General features: G+C 43.9%; 1 protein-coding gene across 1 annotated transcript; it reads left to right on the top strand.

The window, feature by feature from the left end:
- The first annotated feature begins 6 nt into the window (after nt 1–6).
- LOC142932144 (NLR family CARD domain-containing protein 3-like) lies at nt 7–19,286 on the top strand. The gene is made up of 13 exons (XM_076076311.1): nt 7–255; nt 3,675–3,969; nt 4,672–4,844; nt 5,201–5,282; nt 5,358–5,480; nt 12,106–12,184; nt 12,340–12,568; nt 12,709–14,512; nt 14,610–14,783; nt 14,936–15,100; nt 17,715–17,761; nt 17,901–18,408; nt 18,439–19,286. The coding sequence occupies exons 3-13, from the start codon at nt 4,769–4,771 to the stop codon at nt 18,533–18,535; spliced, it is 3,384 nt and encodes a 1,127-aa protein (XP_075932426.1). The 5' UTR covers nt 7–255; nt 3,675–3,969; nt 4,672–4,768; the 3' UTR covers nt 18,536–19,286.
- The last annotated feature ends 2,266 nt before the right edge of the window (nt 19,287–21,552 follow it).

Here is a 21,552-nt window from a genome sequence, read left to right as displayed (position 1 = left end):
GCGCCCCAATCGGACTCCATGGAAGTCTGCAGAAAGTCCGCTCGAGACCCCAGCGGACTGGACCGTACACGGACCGTTGTCAGATCCCCGGCCCTGCACAGGGCAGCAGTGTCTGTTCTGATGAGGGAAGATCATCACCTTTACTCTCTTATTCACTAATAGAGAAAACTCCTCCCGTTAGAGGGATTACTTGACTCGTTTGTGGACCTCGCTCCTCCTTCATGCTCCCTTGAGGATATCTCGTCTTTCCTGCAGGTTGTTTTGACAGTGGTCAACAGGATTATATATATATATATAAATATATATATATGTATATGTATATATATATATATATATATATATGTATATGTATATATATATATATATATATGTACATATATATATATGTATATATATATGTACATATGTAAAGGTTTTAGTTTAGTGTTTTAATCAGTTTTTTAATCGTATATTCAATAATTCATTCATAGTTCTTTTTCATAATATTGTTTTTCTAAATTAATTATCAGTTAATTAAATCAGTTACTATGTTAAATATCTAATTTCCAATCAGTTATAGTTCTTGTAATTAAAACAATGTATTTATCAATAACTTTCATTCACACATATATATTTACATAGACACATATATATATATAGCAATCCTAAAGCAGAGGAAATCAATCAAGACAGTTAACAACAGCAGCAAAACAAATGTCAGCAAACGTGTTTATTAACTTGCAGTAACACATGTGACATCACAACTGTCATCTCTGTGACAGCAACATGACCACGTCAGAAGGATGTACTGGTTGTGTTATTAGTGAAGGCTTTGTACAGGATGAGAGCTCATGTAACTGTAACCTTAAGTACAGGATGGTCACATGGAGATATTACAAATGGACTAATGTCTTAATTCAAGCCACGGTTGCTGAATGTTTGTCCATCGTTCTCCCCTCAGCTCCTGCTCTCTGTAACAAAACAACACAATCAGCAAAATACTCAAAGTCAGTGTATTCGTGTAGTTAATCTCAACGTTTGAAACGTTACCGGACTTAAAGTGATATTTCAGGTTCACAACCTGTCTACCTGAGCTCACGTTGGTCCGTTTATGTACATGATATAAAGTATAAATCATCTGTAAAATCATCACAAACTCAGTAAGATATTATTCAACCTCTGAGGTTTGAAAGTGAAGTTATTAAAAGTTACTTTACAAGGCTTACTACGGTCGGATGCAGGCAGCCGAGCTGCCGGTAATAGCGCAGCGGCTAACGTTAGCTAGCTTGTCAGTTACTAACATCACGTAACTTAACGGATCACTTTAACACACGTGATATTATAAGATCTCTTATTTTGCTTTAACATTAGTATCGGTGACATTCGAGTGAGTTGAAACCCAATACTTGCATTTAAAAGTGAAAGCTGCCCCTTCTCCAACTCCCGCATCAATCGCCGCCATGTTGGATAAAATTAAATCTTCACCGGCACGCAATGCATCTTGGGATATGCTGGGCCGTGAAGCATACATCAGATGTGTCCTCCGAATCTGGGACCAGAAGGCTGCATTCGTCGGCTGCATTCGTCGGCTGCATTTGAAGGAGTCTTCAACAAACATGCGAAACGGGACAGCCTAGTCGCAGCGCTGTGACGCAACCGGTCTACGAATGCAGCCTCCGAAGGATGCAGCCCCTGAATTGAGACACACCTATAATACTTTGTAAGGAAGCTACAGTATGTCCTAAAAAAGTAAATGATTTAGAACGCAGTTTAAGACTACATCCACACTACTCCGTTTTTTGAACGAAAACGGAGTTTTAAAACAAAAACGATCTCCGTCCACACGGCGTTTCAGCACCGTTTTCGAAATGATCTCCGTCCAGACTAACACGCCTGAAAACGAATATCACGTGACTCTTCACGTACACTGGGCATGGATGACGGTGTAAACAGGAAGTAGATTGGTTGCTTAGTTAAAAAAATAGGACAGAGTAATAAAGTAGTCTTTAAAAATGAAAGGTTGTGTTTGATACTTAAGATCTTCTCTAAAATCTTCCTCTATGAACTCAAACAGACACGTGGAAAGTTTTAGAAGTTGTATTTACTTAACGTTAGTTACAGCGCTGCAGGTCTTGCTCTATCTCTCTCTATCTCTCACTCTCACATCAAATTCACTTTAAAATCAACACTTACACGTAACAGTTTACTAGATTATGATCCATAAAAGTGGTCAACACACGTCTCACTCGTTTCCTCTCGGTGTTGTTCTCACTCGTGGCTCTGCTGGTGTCTGAACTATCTGTCCAACTGGAGAGCAATTCATGTTTTGTTCCTTTACATTTTGTCTGCGGACTTCACAATAGTTGTGCAGAACAAAATAAGCATTAATAAGAAAAGGAAAGTCCTCTGTTTTGTGTCCACCACCCTCCCTAAAGCCGCTAACCGTGACGTCAGACGTCCGCTCCGTAGGTCTGATAACGCCGCTGATCACACCGCTCGCTAATCGCTCCAATAACAGCTGCTTCCTCCGTAATCACAACAGACTGATCCAGCTCCGCTGTCACAAGGACAGATGCAGGAGAACATTCCTGCCCTCTGCTATAACACTTTATAATAAATCACCTCTGGCCAGATCATCATCCTTCAAAATGACTACAACAACGCTACACGGTTGTTGCTAGTTGTTGGTGATCCTTGCTCTACTGTTTAGTTTATTTAGTTTACCTAGTTGTTCATTTAATACCATTCTAATTCAGTGTATATATTGTGCATTTTTTGCATTTTTATTTTTTATTCTATCTTATCTTTTTTATTATTCTATTTCTTCAAATTCAATATCTGCTCTGTTGTTTTATTGTACTGTATATATTGTGCATTTCCATACGTTATATTTTATTTACTCTGTAAATTGCTGCTGCTACAAACTAATTTCCCCCTGGGGATGAATAAAGTTTATATCTATCTATCTGTCTAATAATGCAGACTTTAACTGAACAACAGGTGCTAGTAAAGACAACAAGGTCAGCTACACCTGTAATCAGTTGTCCATGTTAAATTAACCTGGTAGTCGATCGGTAATCAATGCTGTTGTTTATGATTTCCGGTCACGTGATAACGAGTGTGACTCAGGGAAGGACACGCTAAGAACATGACAGTCATGACTGCTAAGAACCAATCAAGTAGTGAACGCGGGTGTGGGCGTCATCGTTTCTAAACGTATCCGTTTTCGACCATCCACACGAATACGCAACCCGGAGTTTTCAAACTTATCCGTCATCGGGAGCGTTTTCAAACTCCTCCATTTTTGGTGCTCGAAAACGCCGGCGTAGTGTGGACGCTCAGTGTAAATGTAGCAAAACATGTGTTTTCAAATGGAAACGGAGTAGTGTGGACGTGGCCTAAATCTCACTAAGACAACAGAGTCTGACCTGAGAGTGTTTTTAGTCTTCACTCCACTCTCAGGTCAGACTCTGTTGTCTTAGTGAATGTATTTATTCAAGATAAATTCTAAACAACATTTGCTGCAAAGGTTTCTGCTTGATCATCTGTTCCCTACTAGTCTACATATACAAGAAGACAAGGAGACAAAGAGGGGCGTGCATGGATCCTCTAAAGTCTAAACTATCTGGTCTAAACAACACAATCCAGGCTGTTGTCAAAGCAACTCTTTACAAGTTGAAATGATTTTTCCACAGATGCTGAGTTTGATCCTGAAAGACTCTTGTTTGAGCTGTGAGGAGGTTTGTGTTCACAATGACATTTGATCCTGTGAACGCAGCTCAGACTGAGACTCAGTCCAACCAGTCAGACTGCATACTGTGATGGTGACGTGAGGACACACCCTCTCTCTGATAAACAATAACAAGCTGCGTCACTTCACTTCGTCTGATGGAAGTTTAAGTTGAAGTGAAGCACGAAGCTCCTTTTCGACACAGACCTGCTGAGGACAGAAGAGAGCTGCACACTGATGAATTTCATTCTAAAAGTTCAGTAAGTGGAGCTGTGATTGGTTGAAATGGCGTCATTGATTGTTGTGAACGTGTGATTGTTTAAGTTAAAGCTGCTTTCAAACACAAACGTCAGCTGGGAAACAAGATGGCCGCCTGTGTGAGCAAATTTATAGGATGAGCATTTAAAATGACGTCTTTTGACATGTTGTTAACAGGGTTTAAAAGAAGCTGAAGTGAAGTTTGTTTTATCTCCAGAAATCTAAACTTTAACAGACAGATGTTGGAGATAAAATGAATAATTATATGAAATAGTTAAATTCAATCTGCAGTATTTATTCAGTATTCTCTAAAAACTTTTACATGTTTTCTAATAATAACTAAATGTACTTTTACCAGAGTTGTGTTGTAATGTTACAGAGTATTTACAGCTATCTGTATTTAATGGTATTTTATTGCAGTAGAATATATTTTATTTTACTGTAATTTAATGAGAACTTCTGCTGTCAGACTTAACATTTTATAAATAATAATTTTTCATAGTGTGCACATTAATCAGCAGGTTGTAGTCGACCTTTTCTTAACTCAACTGTCTGAGACACTTTTTCTATTTAACTTTTCTCTTCAGACTTTTCTGAGTGAAAGAGGAGCTGAGCAGCAGAGAGAGAATGTTTCCTCGTGTGCTTTGAGTTTTCACTGTAAAAACAACTGAAGTCACGATTAACAAAAGGTTTGTTCACTTCAGTCTTTAGTGTGAGCAACAAGAAGTCAAAGGGATTCAGCTGACACTGATAGGAAACAGAGAGGAGCAGCTGATACTGGAGAGATGATGTAGAGGAGGAATGAGTGCTGATGTGCTGATCAATGATTGGACGGATGCTTTCAGCTCTGCTCTCACTGGTTCCTCTACACATGAAGGTACAAAGTGAAAGGTCACATGACTGATTTTGGATTATTGGACGAGCTGCTTCATGCTCTGACTGGATGTAGTAGACGTGGAAACAGAGGAACATTTCAAACGTTGAAGAGCTTTTCAAAGTCAGTCAAATAGAAGAGAAAAGTGACGTCATCCCCAAAGAGAGGCCAATAAAAAGCCACATTAAGAGTCTTCCTAGACTAAAGAGCATTGTGAACGTCATTTCTTAGAGAGGACTCTGCAGCTCAAAGTGACAACAACATGGAAACTGTCCCATGAGTGTCTTTAGTATTGAGGTGAATGACCTGTGTGTGTTTGTCATGATGAAGAGAAATAATGTTGTTGTGTTTGTGTGAAGGTGTGGACTCTGCTATGAATCAGTGTGAGGACAGAGAGGAGGGAGTCCCTCCCTCTAAAACCAGCCACACCAAAGCTCAGAGGTGAGATGACCATCTCTACCTGTCCATGACTCAAAGTATTTCATTCACTGACTCTGTTTCTACACATGTGACCAGGATCCATCAGGGACCACACTGTCCTGGACCTGGACCTGAACCCAGCTGTGTGTCCATGAAGAGTGACTGGTCTATGGCTCGTCCTGTATCCTTCAAAGATGGACGCCACTCTGTTGATCAAAGGTGAGGATTTCAAACTGATGAAAACCAAACCAAACTGACAGATGAAGAAAACAGTGAGCTGAAAGACTGAGCTGTTGATTCTCAGTGGGATCAGCAGGACTAGTAGACCTTTACCACTACAGGGACTCATCTGATCCACATCCAGATATCACTTCATGGACCTTTACCTTGTGTTCGTCTCTGTGTGGACAGACACAATGTGAGCTCATTCTGCATGATCAAGTTCAAGATGGTGCCGCGGATGGCAGCCTCGGTACTGTGCTCTCTCGTACTTTTTCTATTTTTGTTTGTTTGTCTTGTTTCCGGCTCTCCCTCTCTGATCACATTCAGTAGAGAGGAACTTTTAAACATCCATCTATCAACTGGCCAAACCTTTTCGCAGCATTTCATCGAACCAGAAAGTTTTTCAGAGATTTTAGTTGGGGGAGCAGCGGCTCTACTCGGAATTTATCGGAGATGCTTAGGAGGAAAGCGAGCAGGAGCGCTCGTTAATCTGCGTCGACGGGGACTCAGAACTGCGCTCCCGTCAATTCACCTGGCGAATGTCTGCTTTCTGGCCAACAAGATGGATGAGCTGCTGCTCCTCAACAAACTAAACAGACTTTAGCAGATCCGCCGCCCTGTGCTTCACTGAAACCTGGCTCGGTGAGCACATTCCGGACAGCGCACTACATCTGCCGGGCTTCCAACTCCTCTGAGCGGACCGCGTAACGGCTCTGTCGGGAAAAACGAGGGGAGGCGGAATCTGCTTCTACATTAATGAAGGTTGGTGCACTGATGTCACAGTGTCAAAGGAATCATGCAGCCCTCACCTAGAAACACTTTTCATAGACTGTAAACCTTTTTATTCGCCGCAGGAGTTCTCCTCATTCATTCTGGTCGGTGTCTACCTCCTCAGGCCTGTGTGAGTGAGGCGCTCCAACACCTAGCTGAGCAGATCACCAACATGGAGCACAAACAACCAGACTCCCTGCTCATTGTTCTTGGGGACTTTAACAGAGCAAACCTCTGCAAAGAACTGCCTAAATACAGACAACATATTAAGTGTCGCACCAGGGACAAAAACACACTGGACCACTGCTACACTGTAATAAAGGATGCATACCGCTCACTCCCCCGTGCAGCTCTGGGACTCTCTGATCATTGTCTGGTTCATCTTCTCCCGACCTACAGGCAGTAAGTAAAATCTGCAAAGCCTGTGGTGAAGACTGTGAGGAGATGGACCAACGAGGCAAAGCTGGAGCTACAGTCCTGCTTTGCCTGCACTGATTGGAGTGTTTTTCAGGCTGCTGCTACAGACCTGGATGAGCTCACTGACACTGTGACATCATACATCAGTTTTTGTGAGGACATGTGTGTGCCGAGAAAAACCTTCTGCACATTCAACAACAATAAACCTGGTTTACTGTAAGACTCAGGCCCTGTCCACACTACTCCGTTTCTCCTTGGATGCAGATTTGTCAAATAGAAACGATCTCCGTCCACACGGGAGTTTCAGCATCATTCTCGAGTTGATCTGCGTCCACACGGCAGCCTTCGAAGGCGGACAGCACGTGACCATTAACGTACACTGGGCATGCGCGTGACGGTGTAAACAGGAAGTGGATTGCTTGCTTAGTTAAAAAAATAAAAAATACGACAGAGTAATAAAGTAGTCTTTAATAATGAAAGGTTGTATTTGATACTTAAGATCTTCCTCTAAAATATCCCTCTATAAACTCAAACAGACAGTTCGTGGAAAGTTTTAGAAGTTTTATTTTTCAGACGTAGTTACAGCGCTGCGGGTCTCTCGCTCTCTCTCTCTCTCACCACATTTACTTTAACATCAACACTTACACATAAACATTTACTAGATTATGGGTCCATCAATGTGGTCTCTCACTCATTTCCTCCCTGTTGTTGATGTCTGTTCTCACTAGTAGCTCTGAACATCATGTCCGCCTAGCTAGCTTCTAAGCTAATTTTAACATTACCGCCAATGGAGAAATGCTAACCGCGATTAGCATTTAATACAACACAAATGTTATACTAAACACGCGAATAGAATATATCTACGTACATCTTTTCATGCTTCATAAATACATACTTACAGACTAAGGTCTCTCAAGGCTACCAAACGGAAGAAGTAAAACGTTAGTGCAGCGTGTCTTCTCATTAGAATCTAAAAACAACGAGCTGCTCCATAGGGCTGATGCCGGTCACGCCGCTCACTAATCACTCCAATAACAGCTGCTTCCTCCACAGAAATGCAGACTTTTACTGCACAACAGCTGCTGCTAGCTGTTGTGCTAGCAGCAACATCATGTAGCTGTTGTGCTAGCAGCAACGCTTGCAATTAGTTATCCATGTTGAAATGAATCGCTGGTAGCCCAGTTTGTTTTCTTCCGGGTACGGGTCACGTGATAGTGAGTGTGACGAATCAGGGACGGAGACGTCATGGTTGCCAAGAACCAATCCAGTAGCGAACACGGGTGTGGGCGTAATTTTTTCTAAGCACATCCGTATCCGACCGTCCACACGCAAACGCAACCCCGGAGTTCTCAAACACCTCCAACCTCGGCGGAGTTTTCAGATTCCTCCGTTTAGGGTGCTCCAAAACTCCGGCGTAGTGTGGCCGCTCAGTGTAAACGTAGCAAATACGGAGTAAAAACGGAGTAGTGTGGACAGGGCCTCAGGCAGCTTCGTCGGGCTAAGGAGGAGGCCTACAGAAGTGGGGACAGGATCCTGTACAATCAGGCCAGAAACACACTGACGAGGGAGATCAGGTAGCAAAGAGGAGCTACACTGAAAAGCTGGAGAAAACGTTTTCAGCCAACAACCCCTCGTCAGTGTGGAGAGGCCTGGAAGTACTCACTAACTACAGGAGACCACCCCCCCCCCCCCCACTGAGGACAATCACCAACTAGCTGACAACCTGAATGTCTTCTACTGCAGGTTTGATAAGCCCACTTCAACACCCCCCACCTGCCCCATCATCAAACAACCACCTACACCCCCTGCCTCCTCCTCATCTCTCCCAACCGACCCCCCACCGGCACTGAGGATCTGCGAAAAGGATGTGAGTCGGCTCTTCCACAGACAGAAGATCAGGAAGGCACCGGGCCCAGACGGTGTGGCACCCTCGTGCCTGAAAGTCTGTGACCATTTGGCCCCCATCTTCACACAGATCTTCAACCGATCACTGGAGCTGTGTGAAGTCCCCTCCTGCTTCAAATGCTCCACGATCATCCCGGTTCCCAAGAAATCCTCCATCACAGGATTAAATGACTACAGGCCCGTCGCCTGACGTCTGTGGTCATGAAATCCTTTGAGAAACTGGTGTTGACCCATCTGAAGGACATCACAGGGCCCCTGCTGGACCCCTTGCAGTTTGCCTACCGGGCAAACTGTCATGATTAGGCTTTGCCTTCTGTGTTCTGTGTGTGTCTTTGTGTAGCTCCACCCTCCTCACTCTACCTGTCAGCCACTCCCTCAGCACCAGTCTAACTCCCTTCACCTGCCCCTGATCACTAATCAAGCACTCCCTCATCAGCACAACTCTCCTCTCCTGTTCTAGCCACTATTTAAACCCCTGCCTCTCAGTCACTCACTGACTGATCATTGCCATGTCTACCCGCCCGTTTGGCTTATCCTGTTCCCGGTTTCCTTAGTCTGCCTGCCCTGCCTCGTCCTGCTGGATTTCCCCCCTCGTCTCTTGTCTCGTCCGTGGATTCCCTGTGTGTTCTTGTAAGTGTGCTGTTCGCATTTAAGTATTCATTAAATTCCTGCTTCACTACTTCTGGTCTCGTCTGCGTTTGAGTCCTCCACCACACCCAGTGACACAAACAGGTCGGTGAATGATGCAGTAAACATGGGACTGCACTACATGCTGCAACACCTTGACTCCCCAGGGTCATATGCAAGGGTTCTGTTTGTGGACTTCAGCTCAGCGTTCAACACCATCATCCCAGCAATACTCCAACCCAAACTCTCCCAGCTCACTGTGCCAGCCTCCACCTGTCAGTGGATCACAAACTTATTGACTGACAGGACGCAGCAGGTGAAGCTGGGAAAAATCACATCCAGCACCCGGACTATCAGCACTGGCGCCCCCCATGGATGTGTGCTCTCCCCACTGTTCTTCTCCCTCTACACCAGGGGTCACCAACCTTTTTTAAACTGAGAGCTACTTCAAAGGTACCGAGTAGTACGAAGGGCTACTTATTTGATACAAACTTCCTGAATAACAAAATTGCACAGATCACCGTAATAATAATAATATATGTGAAGAGACTGTTTGATCACGTCAGTTAATTATTCCTCACAATAATTATTAAGAATGATTTCCACAACTATGATGGTATAGCTACACATACATATTTAAACATGCAACTTTTATTTCTGTTAATCTGTTTCAACATTTGAAAGTCAGAGGTATCACATCTCTGATATTTTTGTATCATCACATGATCAAAGCCGGTTACTTTTGCACATAGCGCCTGCTGGTGAATGATCCAGTGGTAATGTAGAAATTTTGCGAAGTCTGGGTCACCTTTGCATTGCGCAATGAAGCCGCATGCCGGCCCGTCATCGCGGGAGCCCCGTCTGTTGTCACCGACACCAGCTTTTCCAATGAAGAAACTAGTAAAAAGTCTCGTCTATAGCCGAGCGTCTTCGGGCGCCCGCGTTCAAACCTCAAGTCTGGGCCTTTTCGGTCGGATTGTGTTGCCTCGCCGCTACCCCCGCCACCCCTGAGTTGTTGCCCCGCGGCCTGTTCCGAGGATTTACGGACCTGACGACGGGGTGCGCTCGCGTCTGGCACCAACGGGATGCGCCCGCCATTCAGAACCTGAAAACCTAGTGCGGTGCGGCAGCCTCGTCCTGGCTGTCCGCCTCCGGGTACCCAACTCTCTTAACTCTCTGCAAGCGTTTTTGATTAAAAAAAGAACAGCAACTACAATTTTAGACAGAGCTCCACAATGACTAGTGCTATTTTTAGAACATGTCTTGCGGGCGACTCACGTGGTCCCTGCGGGCGACAGGGTGCCCGCGGGCACCGTGTTGGCTACCTCTGGTCTACACCAATGACTGCGCCTCAGAGGACCCAACTGTTAAACTCCTGAAGTTCGCAGACGACACAATGGTCATCGGCCTCATCAGGGACGGTGATGTGTCTGTGTACAGACGGGAGGTTGAACAGCTGGTCCTCTGGTGTGGTCAGAACAACCTGGAGCTGAACAAGCTCAAAACTGAGGAGATGACAGTGGACTTCAGGAGGAGCCCCCCAACACTGCCCCCCCCCCTCTCACCATACTCCACAGCACTGTGTCTGCTGTGGAGACCTTCAAGTTTCTGGGATCCACAATCTCCCAGGATCTGAAGTGGGCCCCCAACATCAACACCATCAGGAAAAATGCCCAGCAGAGGTTGTACTTCCTGCGCCAGCTCAGGAAGTTGATTCTGATGATATGATGATGATGATGATGATGATGAGGTAATGTCAGCGTTTCAGTTCACAGCAGCAGAGAGAAAAGTCTCTTGTACCCAGCTGTGTGTCCATGAAGAGTGATTGGTCTAATGGTCGTATGATTGACTTCAAAGATGGACGCCGTTCTTATGACCCAGTGTAAGTTCTTAAAACAGATGACTAGCTGTTAAACTGATACAACTTTGGTTGTCTATCATTTATAGTCTTTGATCTGTCATTATGATCATGACATGACGCAATATCTTAAACTAATTATTGTAGGTTTTACATCAGACAGGAAGTAGCATTCTGGATATGTCACAAACCGGGCCGAACGGCCATGACAAAAAAAAGGGAGACACATTCAATGAAGCAGTTGATTAATTATTTATTAAGTTCAAAGTAATATAAAAGACAAACATAAACTAACAGTGACATGTGAAGTCAGTCATTTCAGCAGTGTAAGTGAGTGGGTGCGTGTAAAGTGTATATGCAGTGTTGTATAGTGTAAAAACTAACCGAAACCAAAGTGGGTGTCTTGGGAAGGAGCCAGCGACCAGCTGATAATCCAGAGGGTTTTTATACTGGGTGCTCTGGCACACAGGGCCAGTGTTGCTTATGGCCTCAGGTGCTTCCACTCTGCCTGACGACCCTCTGCCACACCCACCTCCACACCTGCAAGGAAGGCAGCCAAACGAACAGGCAGAGAGGGTCGTCACAGATATAATCCTAACTCTAGTTGCAGAGGTCTGGAGACTAGAAACACTCGGAGGAGGAAGTCTCCGCAATGGTGCCGTGGCCAAAACCAAACAGACCCTTTGTTTCAGTAATGTGGCAGATCAACAGTATTAAGTCTTGGTACATCTGACTAACAACACAATGGTAGAATAGAAACTACACCAAATATGAAAAAGTATCACATCAGATGTGATTCTAGTTGTAGTTGTATCTCGGGGTGGAAGGTATATGAAGTAAACCGGTATGAATTTGACCTACGATATCATTTTTGACAATACCTTGCTGCCAATAAAATAACTTTTACTGTCCAATAAAAGCAGAGATAAGAATCTGTTTTCATTGTGATCAATCATGACAGAACACAACATCTTTAACTAATTATTTTATTTGTGTTAATGGTATAAACACAATGTGAGCTGATTCTTCATGATTCCTCCACAGAGAGGACCAGGAGAGCTCAGAGGTTCCCAGAGGTCAGTCTGCTCAGCAGCATCAAACACACCTGGACTCCATATTTATGGTCTGTACATGTACAACTACTTTTACATCTATTGTGTTCACAATCATCTCCAAGCTGCACTTTGTAGACCAGTGGATTGTCAGTCTGTCCAACATGGATCTGATGTTTGGTTCCATGGTTTTAGTTTGTGTCATTCATAGAATATTCTGTTCCAGCTGCTGGAGGAGAACATCGTCACTTTTGTGAAGAACGAGCTGAAGAAGATCCAGAAGGGACTGAGTTCAGATTACCCAGAATGCTTAGAGAGTCAGAGGGAGGATGAAGAGGTGTTGGACGGTGTGGATGAAGACCAGAGGAGGAGCAGCAGAGAGGCATTTGTGAAGATCACAATAAACTTCCTGAGGAGAATGAAGCAGGAGGAGCTGGCTGACTGTCTGCAGAGCAGTAAGAGGATGTCTCTAAAGATTCAACATGCTGGATGAATGGGACGTTTACTAATGTCTCAAGAGATGGACCAACATATATTCAGATATGTTGACATTTGCCTAGTAATTTATTAATTGATGTTCTCTGTTTTTATTCAGGAAGTCATTCGGGAGTTTGTCAACATGAACTCAAATCTAACCTGAAGAAGAAGTTCCAGTGTGTGTTTGAGGGGATCGCTAAAGCAGGAAACCCAACCCTTCTGAATCAGATCTACACAGAGCTCTACATCACAGAGGGAGGGACTGCAGAGGTCAATGATGAACATGAGGTCAGACACATTGAAACAGCATCCAGGAAACCAGACGGACCAGAAACAACTATCAGACAAGAAGACCTCTTTAAAGCCTCACCTGGAGGAGAGGAACCAATCAGAACAGTGATGACAAAGGGAGTGGCTGGCATTGGGAAAACAGTCTTAACACAGAAGTTCACTCTGGACTGGGCTGAAGGCAAAGCCAACCAGGACATACAGTTCACATTTCCATTCACTTTCAGAGAGCTGAATGTGCTGAAAGAGAAGAAGTACAGCTTGGTGGAACTTGTTCATCACTTCTTCAGTGAAACCAAAGCAGCAGGAATCTACAGCTTTGAAGAGTTCCTGGTTCTGTTCATCTTTGACGGTCTGGATGAGTGTCGACTTCCTCTGGACTTCCACAACAATGAGGTCCTGACTGATGTTACAGAGTCCACCTCAGTGGATGTGCTGCTGACAAACCTCTTCAGGGGGAAACTGCTTCCCTCTGCTCGCCTCTGGATAACCACACGACCTGCAGCAGCCAATCAGATCCCTCCTGAGTGTGTTGGCATGGTGACAGAGGTCAGAGGGTTCACTGACCCACAGAAGGAGGAGTACTTCAGGAAGAGATTTAGAGATGAGGAGCAGGCCAGCAGGATCATCTCCCACATCAAGACCTCACGAAGCCTCCACATCATGTGCCACATCCCAGTCTTCTGCTGGATCACTGCTGGAGTTCTGGAGGATGTGTTGAAGACCAGAGAGGGAGGAGAGCTGCCCAAGACCCTGACTGAGATGTACATCCACTTCCTGGTGGTTCAGTCCAAACTGAAGAAGGTCAAGTATGATAGAGGATCTGAGACGGATCCACACTGGAGTCCAGAGAGCAGGAAGATGACTGAGTCTCTGGGAAAACTAGCTTTTGATCAGCTGCAGAAAGGGAACCTGATCTTCTATGAATCCGACCTGACAGAGTGTGGCATCGATATCAGAGCAGCCTCAGTGTACTCAGGAGTGTTCACACAGATCTTTAGAGAGGAGAGAGGACTGTACCAGGACAAGGTCTTCTGCTTCGTCCATCTGAGTGTTCAGGAGTTTCTGGCTGCTCTTCATGTCCATCTGACCTTCATCGACTCTGGAGTCAATCTGCTGTCAGATGAACAAACAATCTCCTGGTGGTCTAATGTCTCTAGAGGCAAACCTGAACTAACACATCTCTACCAGAGTGCTGTGGACAAGGCCTTACAGAGTCCAAATGGACACCTGGACTTGTTCCTCCGCTTCCTCCTGGGTCTTTCACTGGAGACCAATCAGACTCTCCTACGAGGTCTGCTGACACAGACAGGAAGTAGCTCACAAACCAATCAGAGAACAGTCCAGTACATCAAGAAGACGTTGGAGGATAATCTCTCTGCAGAGAGAAGCATCAATCTGTTCCACTGTCTGAATGAACTGAATGATGGTTCTCTAGTGGAGGAGATCCAACAGTCCCTGAGTTCAGGACTTCTCTCCAGACGTAAACTGTCTCCTGCTCAGTGGTCAGCTCTGGTCTTCATCTTACTGTCATCAGAAAAAGATCTGGACGTGTTTGACCTGAAGAAATACTCTGCTTCAGAGGAGGCTCTTCTGAGGCTGCTACCAGTGGTCAAAGCCTCCAACAAAGCTCTGTAAGTACAGAGAGAGTTAGATTAATATATCATAACTTATATACACTGCTGTCTTTTCTACTTATTGTTTATTTTTTCTTCATCATTGTCTCTTCAGACTGAGTGACTGTAACCTCTCAGAGAGAAGCTGTGAAGCTCTGTCCTCAGTTCTCAGCTCCCAGTCCTCTAGTCTGAGAGAGCTGGACCTGAGTAACAACAACCTGCAGGATTCAGGAGTGAAGCTGCTGTCTGCTGGACTGGAGGGTCCACATTGTACACTGGAGACTCTCAGGTGACCCTGTGAATTACTTTTCTTGGACTAAGTACTAAGTTTAAAGTTTACACACAAACAGATTGGTGATGACAGTAATAAACATAAACCTTCCAGCACTCACAGTTTCCTCACAGATTATGTGACATGTGTGTTGTTTTGTGTGTTTGCAGTCTGTCAGGCTGTCTGATCACAGAGGAAGGCTGTGCTTCTCTGGCCTCAGCTCTGAGCTCCAACCCCTCCCATCTGAGAGAGCTGGACCTGAGCTACAATCATCCAAGAGTGAAGCTGCTGTCTGCTGGACTGGAGGATCCTCACTGGAGACTGGAAACTCTCAGGTATGAAGAGGTCTGCTGCAGCCACAGACAATCAGTCTGATAGAGGAGGTAGAGCTGGAGACTTTTTCTCTGTCACACTGTCAGCCTGGTTAATATGACCCTGACACACCAAGCTGACCTCAAACTACCAGAGACTCATCAAACTGTTTGTGTCCCACATCAGACCATCAACACAGACAGAAGTAGTCAGGGAACAGTAGCAAGGATGAGCCAAAACAGGGAGGGAAGGTGATGAAATTGTTTTTCTGGAGCGTTGTCTTGTTTCAACATTAGAAAATAGGACAGTGGTGTATCCTGACACGTTGACGGGCATCATGGTGGGTTGACATGAGTCAACGTCGTCACGCTGCAGGTTTGTGGGCTCATATCAAACAATAGATTGATATTTTGATGCTCTTCATCTGTCACCAGTGTGTGTTGCCCTTTAGTCCAGACATTATTGTGAAAAGAGAAACAGACAATCTGTTGAAAGCGTCTTGATAAATCATCACAATAGGAATGTTTTTCTGTTTTAAAGGAGTTCAGATTTACCTGGTTTTGGTTTGTTTTGCACTGAGAGCCAGTTCCCAGGCTGATAAGAGTTGACTTGTTGAAACTACAGGTGACAGTCGGCCACAGACGCTCAGTGAAGAACCAACAGCCGATTGTGGACATGGTGTGTCAGAGCCCAAAGAGGTTTATTTAGGACTGGACCAAAGTTCTAGGGGGACACAGGCAGTGCTCTGTGGCTGCAGACTGATTTGAACTGTAATATTTTCACCCCCAGATTACAGATAATGGAAACCAGTGTTGACTGTTGCTAGGAGAGGGGATGTGAACAGCTTTGTACATCCAACCATCCCCCCCGACCTCCTCCATCAGAGGGTTTGTGGGGCTGTAGGGATTTCAGGCTACTTTCTCCTTTACTTCTGAGAGACAACAGTCATTATTACACAAACACAAGAGGTCGCTTGTCAGGACTAAAACATCCAACAATCAATACTTCTATATTGACAACAGATCAGCTCACTTTGTGTAATGGTGAAGAGTCGTGTGGTGGTGATGAACCCACAGAGAACTGTCTCCATCTCTGCAGCTCTACACAGCTTTTTAGCCTCTTTTAGCTCCTAGTTTTGGTTCTGCAGCACATTTCCAGTCTGTGTTTCCAGCAGCAGCTGTTTTCATCCAACAAGCTGTGATGAAGCCACTGTTCACTACCTGCTCAGCAGCAAACAGCAGACAGGCTCAGTTAGAGACTAGCTGGTGAACATAGTGGAGCATTTAGCAGCTAAAGAGACAGATATTTTCCTCAGAAGGTGGTGGAGACCAAAAACAGAGCTACAAGAGAGAGAATAGTGGACTTCCATTCATCAGGTGACACAGACTCCTGATCAACCATCATGTTGATGTGTAACATAAACATGTCCTTGACTGGGACGTGTCACGTGTCGAAGTGTCCCTGAGCAATACACTGAACCCCAGGCTCCTGTCATTGGCAGCCCACTGCTCCCTATATACAGGGATGGGTCAAATGCAGAGACAAATCTGCTCTCAAATTAAAGGGATCAAGATAGTATAATAAAAAATAAAAAAACTGCTGGATGTGGAAGCAGCTGGTTGATATCATGTTAGACAGAACTACTTTATAAGCTGATAATATGTCACATGTGTTTACAGCTTGTTTTCACTGAACCACAAGTGGACAAAGAAATCAATAGATGCAGGTTTATACATTGATTAACTGACTGACCAGAGTGTGAAATGGATGATGATTGTCAATATAATACTGATAATAATATATCATGAATAACTGAACATAATGAGCTGTCGTCATGGGCCAATCAGAAGAAGCTCCAGTGAAGTAAAAGTGTTATGGGGTAGTGTAGTAGGTGGACCCAAATGCACACTTACACAGCAGGTTTACTCCAGCCAAAGACTTTATTTTAATTATGCAGGAGGAGACAAAGAATAAACAAAAACAAAGGCAACTGTCCAGCGGATAAAAGTCACTCCCTCTTCTCCACCGGAGTCGGGAGGGAAGCTCAACCGATGCCGGGACAGGTAGCCTCCGGAGACGGGAGGGAAACTCGACCGTACTCTCACCTAGAAAAGGTCTGGAGGGACCGGACGGCGCGACTGTGTGGAGACCCGAGGTCCGACACAGCAAAACAAAAGGCACAGGTGATCTTCCAGGGAATCGACGCTGAGCGGCAATGGGGCAGAAAACAAACAGGTTACGATCTTCACTGAATCGATGTTCAGACTTACGTGGACTGAGACCAGACCGGTAACTGGATGGACTGACGACGCGCCGGGGAAACGCCGAGGTATTTAAGCCAGCTGGCGGCGATCACCGGCATGAGCCACAGCTGAGCCTAAGGAGAGAGGCGTGGTAGTGGGTGGAACACGGGGGTGGAAACTGTAGGCGGACACAAAAACAAAACATAAGCACATGGCCCACAATAACAAAACAGACAGAGGAGCAGCAATTAGGAGCAGACAGGGATCCTAACAAAAAGAATATGAGCTGATGAATAATAAGTGCTCCATGTGAACATGAATAACAAAGCTCTGTGTATGAGAGCGATGTAATGTCCATGTCTCCATGCTGCTCTGACCCCCCTCCTCCTTTCAGGGTGGAGCCTGCTGGAGTCCGATGGTCCAGACCAGGTCTGAGGAAGTGTAAGTGTGCTTTGAGTTTGATTCATGAAAACAAAGCATCTTCAAACTGTGACATCACTCATTCACATCTCTGATGTCATCATCAAACACATGATAGATTAATAACTGCAGCTGTATTGTGTCTTGTTCTCTCCATCAGATTCCTGTGAGCTCACACTCGACACAAACACAGTACACAGAAACCTCAAACTGTCTGACAACAACAGGAAAGTGACACATGTGGAGGAGGTTCAGTCATATCCTGATCATCCAGACAGATTTGACCACTGGTCTCAGCTGCTGTGTAGAACTGGTCTGACTGGTCGCTGTTACTGGGAGGTCGAGTGGAGAGGAAGAGTTGATATATCAGTGAGTTACAGAGGAATCAGAAGGAGAGGAGAATGTAAAGACTGTTGGTTTGGAGAGAATGATCAGTCCTGGAGTCTGGAGTGCTCTGGTGGTGGTTACTATGTCTGTCACAATAAGACAAGAACATCCTCCTCCTCCTACTCATCCTCCTCCCTCTCCTCCCTCCCCTCTGGTAGAGTAGCAGTGTATGTGGACTGTCCTGCTGGCTCTCTGTCCTTCTACAGAGTCTCCTCTGACACACTGATCCTCCTCCACACCTTCAACACCACATTCACCGAACCTCTTTATCCTGGCTTTGGGTTTGGGTTTGGGTTCTGGTCCAGGTTCAGGTTCTGGTCCAGGTCTGGTTCCTCAGTGTCTCTGTGTTCTCTGGAGGAGGGAGAGTCTCCTCCTGCTAGAGGAACCTCCTCTCTGCTGACCAGATAGTTCAGTGTGTACAGGATCACACACAGCTGATGTGAGTTAGTACCAACCTGATCTCTCAGTGGTTGTAGATGCAGTTGGAGCAGGTGAGGGGTACCTGAGCAAGTCTGGACTCTGGGGGGTTGAGAGCTCTCTGGGACTTGTGGTGTTGAAATAAAAATAAATCAAAGTTTTGGATGATTCTAGATAATAAAGCACATAAACACCATGTCAAAGCAAAAATGTCCAAATCCATAAACAAAATGAAGGATTTGTTAAATCCAGCTTCATTCTTCATGTTGTATTGTTCACTTTTACTACCAAATGAGATAATCTTGGTTTAACATACTTTGCTCTGATCTTTGTCAGTCAGCTTAGGAAACAGGATGTGAGGTCACATGCTGTAACCATGCTAAGTGTTTAGGAGACATCCTGACTGATGTTCACCAGGAAGATCAGACGGGAACCTTAGAAATAAGAGTTAACTTAAAGAAATCTATCATGAACTGTAAGACTACGTAAACAGCTTCATCAATGATGTACTGATGTTTAGTGTGACCATATATGGACCAGGAGGGTAAAGATGCTCCAAGTAAAAAGGTAGAAACAGGAGGAGACAACAGTCTTTTTGACGAGGCTTATTGGTGATCTAAACTTTTGAGGTTTTTAACATTTTATCTTTTCTTTTAGTACTTTTTGCATGATCTGTTTTTGTAACCTTTAATGTTTTTAATGTATAAACCAAATAAAACTGGTTTGTATTTTGTACATTCCAACCAAAGTCCAGTGTTGCTGGTCTCTGAGGGTGTCTGCGTAGTCTCCATGACGTCAGAGAGCTCTTCTCCTGGGAGAGGCTGACAGCAATGAATGATTGATATGAATATGAATAACAGAGCTGCTACAAGCTGTTCTTCAGTCTCATGTGATTCACTAACTTGGTTGGCTCAGATAGTTTTGATGCTCTGCTGGTTTATCATGCTTGGTGTTCATGTGATTACAGGACTTAGACATAACTGTTGTGTTTTTGGTGAAGCAGTAGGGTTCAGATTGGCATCCAAAATGAGGGTGATAGGGTCAATTCAATTTATTGTGTGTAGCCCAAAATTACAAATCACAGATTCTCCTCAGAAGGCTTTACAATCTGTAAACATAAGACATCCTCTGACCTTTGACCCTCACATCAGAACAGGAAAAACTCCCCAAAAAACCCTTTAAGGCCCCAGTGGGTCTTGAGATACATGTTGAGAATCCCTCTCCTCGGGTGAATTTGTAGGTTCATTTTGTTTAACATGTGCCTGTATGTTCCATCGGTTTCTTTAATGTATTTCCAGATTAGGGCTGCATAGTCGTCTCTCTTGTATACATGCAGCCCTAAGGTTTTTTCTATTTATTTTTTATCCTAAAATCTTTAATTTTGGCTGTACAAAACTGTAAAATTGGTTTATGCAATTCTGCACAACCCTGCTGATGCACTGTATATAGGCCTAAGTAATGTGTGACTTTAAATGACAATATGAATATTACACTAATGTATTTAAAAGCAGAATTGTAAAAGCTTGCCAAAAATGTAGCTTTAAGTCCCAAAGTCTTTGGTGTTTGATATAGATATGTGTGTATATATAGTTTTTCCCGACATTCTAAACTATTATACTATGGCAGATATTTTACAATGCAGTAAGAAGAATGAATAAACTTATTTTAAACATTAGGCTCACATTATAGCAATATTACTGTTGCTATCCATATCTATACAAAAATCTACTTTTTTTAATGAATCTAACCAAGTATTCATATATATATATATATATATATACTGGCTCAGGTTTGCCTTGGACCAGCCACTAGATAAGCTGCTATCGGACTGCTGAGGGACTTCCTAGGATACACTGAGCTCCTCTCTCCTCTTCTCTATCTCCTTGTGTGTGAATTAATGTCCCATTAATGCTCATTAGTAACTTTGCTTCTTCCCCAGAGTCTTTGTTCTTTCTATCCTCACAGGTTTCCATGGATCGTGGTTTTATCTGTACCCTGGTCTTGCCTGCTGCTGTGATCCAGCCTGACACCCACAGATGCTATCTTTATTATTAGTAGTCACATTGCTTGCTATTGCCGATACATTACTGCTTTTATTATTCTACTATATCCACTTCTGCTGTTATTACTAATAGTCATAATGTTTCTATCATTATTCTGCTTACTACTCATATGAATCATTTCTGTCATATGCATTGAATGTGTTGTTACTCTGTTATGTTGTTCATTCCGTACACATGACATCTATCACACTCCTCTGTTGCTCTCTCAAAGGGTTCTTCCTCTTTTCTCTGTTAAGTCACTCAATTAACTGGGCTGTAATTTTGTCTTAAGCCTCCATTAGCTTTGATGACCTGAATACAAATTATGCTTCATCACTGCCTGCCGTTATGAATCTGAATATTTCCACACGCCTTGGAGCCGATAGGTTTTCTCCCACATCAAAACCTATCCGGTGTGTGTCACTGCATCTATCATTATAATCCTAAATGAGGGCATGAGTATTTGTGCACTCGTTTTTTCATGTATTCAGTTAAGCAATGGAATTAAATGGCCATCATCAGGTCATGACAAGTCTCCAATATTAATCAATTTGATTGATAAACATATTTGACTATTACATGCTATAAGATTATAGTGTCCTACAGCACTTTATGAGAGTTCATGGAGGACCGGTCTGGTTGTAGTGGAGCGCCCCCTGCTGTACATCATCAGAATCAACACAATTGTAAAATGTAGTAATAAGCAATAATGCAGATGTAGGATACACACACATTTGTCCAACTTTGATACCATTGAGATTTTAACTACTCAGTAAGTGTACCATAGACTAAGAGAATATGATAATGTAAAGTCTGTAACAATAGCAGTTAGTTAACACGTCCAGTGGGTCCTCAGAAGCTTTGCTCTAGAGTTTGTTACCATGATTACATACATATCAATATGAGAGTTAAAAAAAAAAAAAAAAAAAGGTTCACTACATTGTAGAAAGAAAATATCAGCTGGAA

The sequence above is a fragment of the Anarhichas minor genome, unplaced genomic scaffold (assembly GCF_050575085.1).
Source record: "Anarhichas minor isolate MPS153535 unplaced genomic scaffold, ASM5057508v1 ptg000005l, whole genome shotgun sequence".
NCBI classification, from domain to species: Eukaryota; Metazoa; Chordata; class Actinopteri; order Perciformes; family Anarhichadidae; genus Anarhichas; species Anarhichas minor.
The sequence above is the reverse complement of the archived record's forward strand: the minus strand, read 5'-3'. Positions and strand labels throughout refer to the sequence as shown.

Excerpts from the sequence above, each read along its gene's own strand:
- LOC142932144 (XM_076076311.1), top strand. The coding sequence starts at position 4,769 with ATGAGTGCTGATGTGCTGATCAATGATTGGACGGATGCTTTCAGCTCT. Across the intron at positions 17,762-17,900 it reads CAGACCAGGTCTGAGGAAGT|ATTCCTGTGAGCTCACACTC; the intron begins GTAAGTGTGCTT and ends TCTCTCCATCAG. Across the intron at positions 18,409-18,438 it reads CCTCTTTATCCTGGCTTTGG|GTTCTGGTCCAGGTCTGGTT; the intron begins GTTTGGGTTTGG and ends GTCCAGGTTCAG.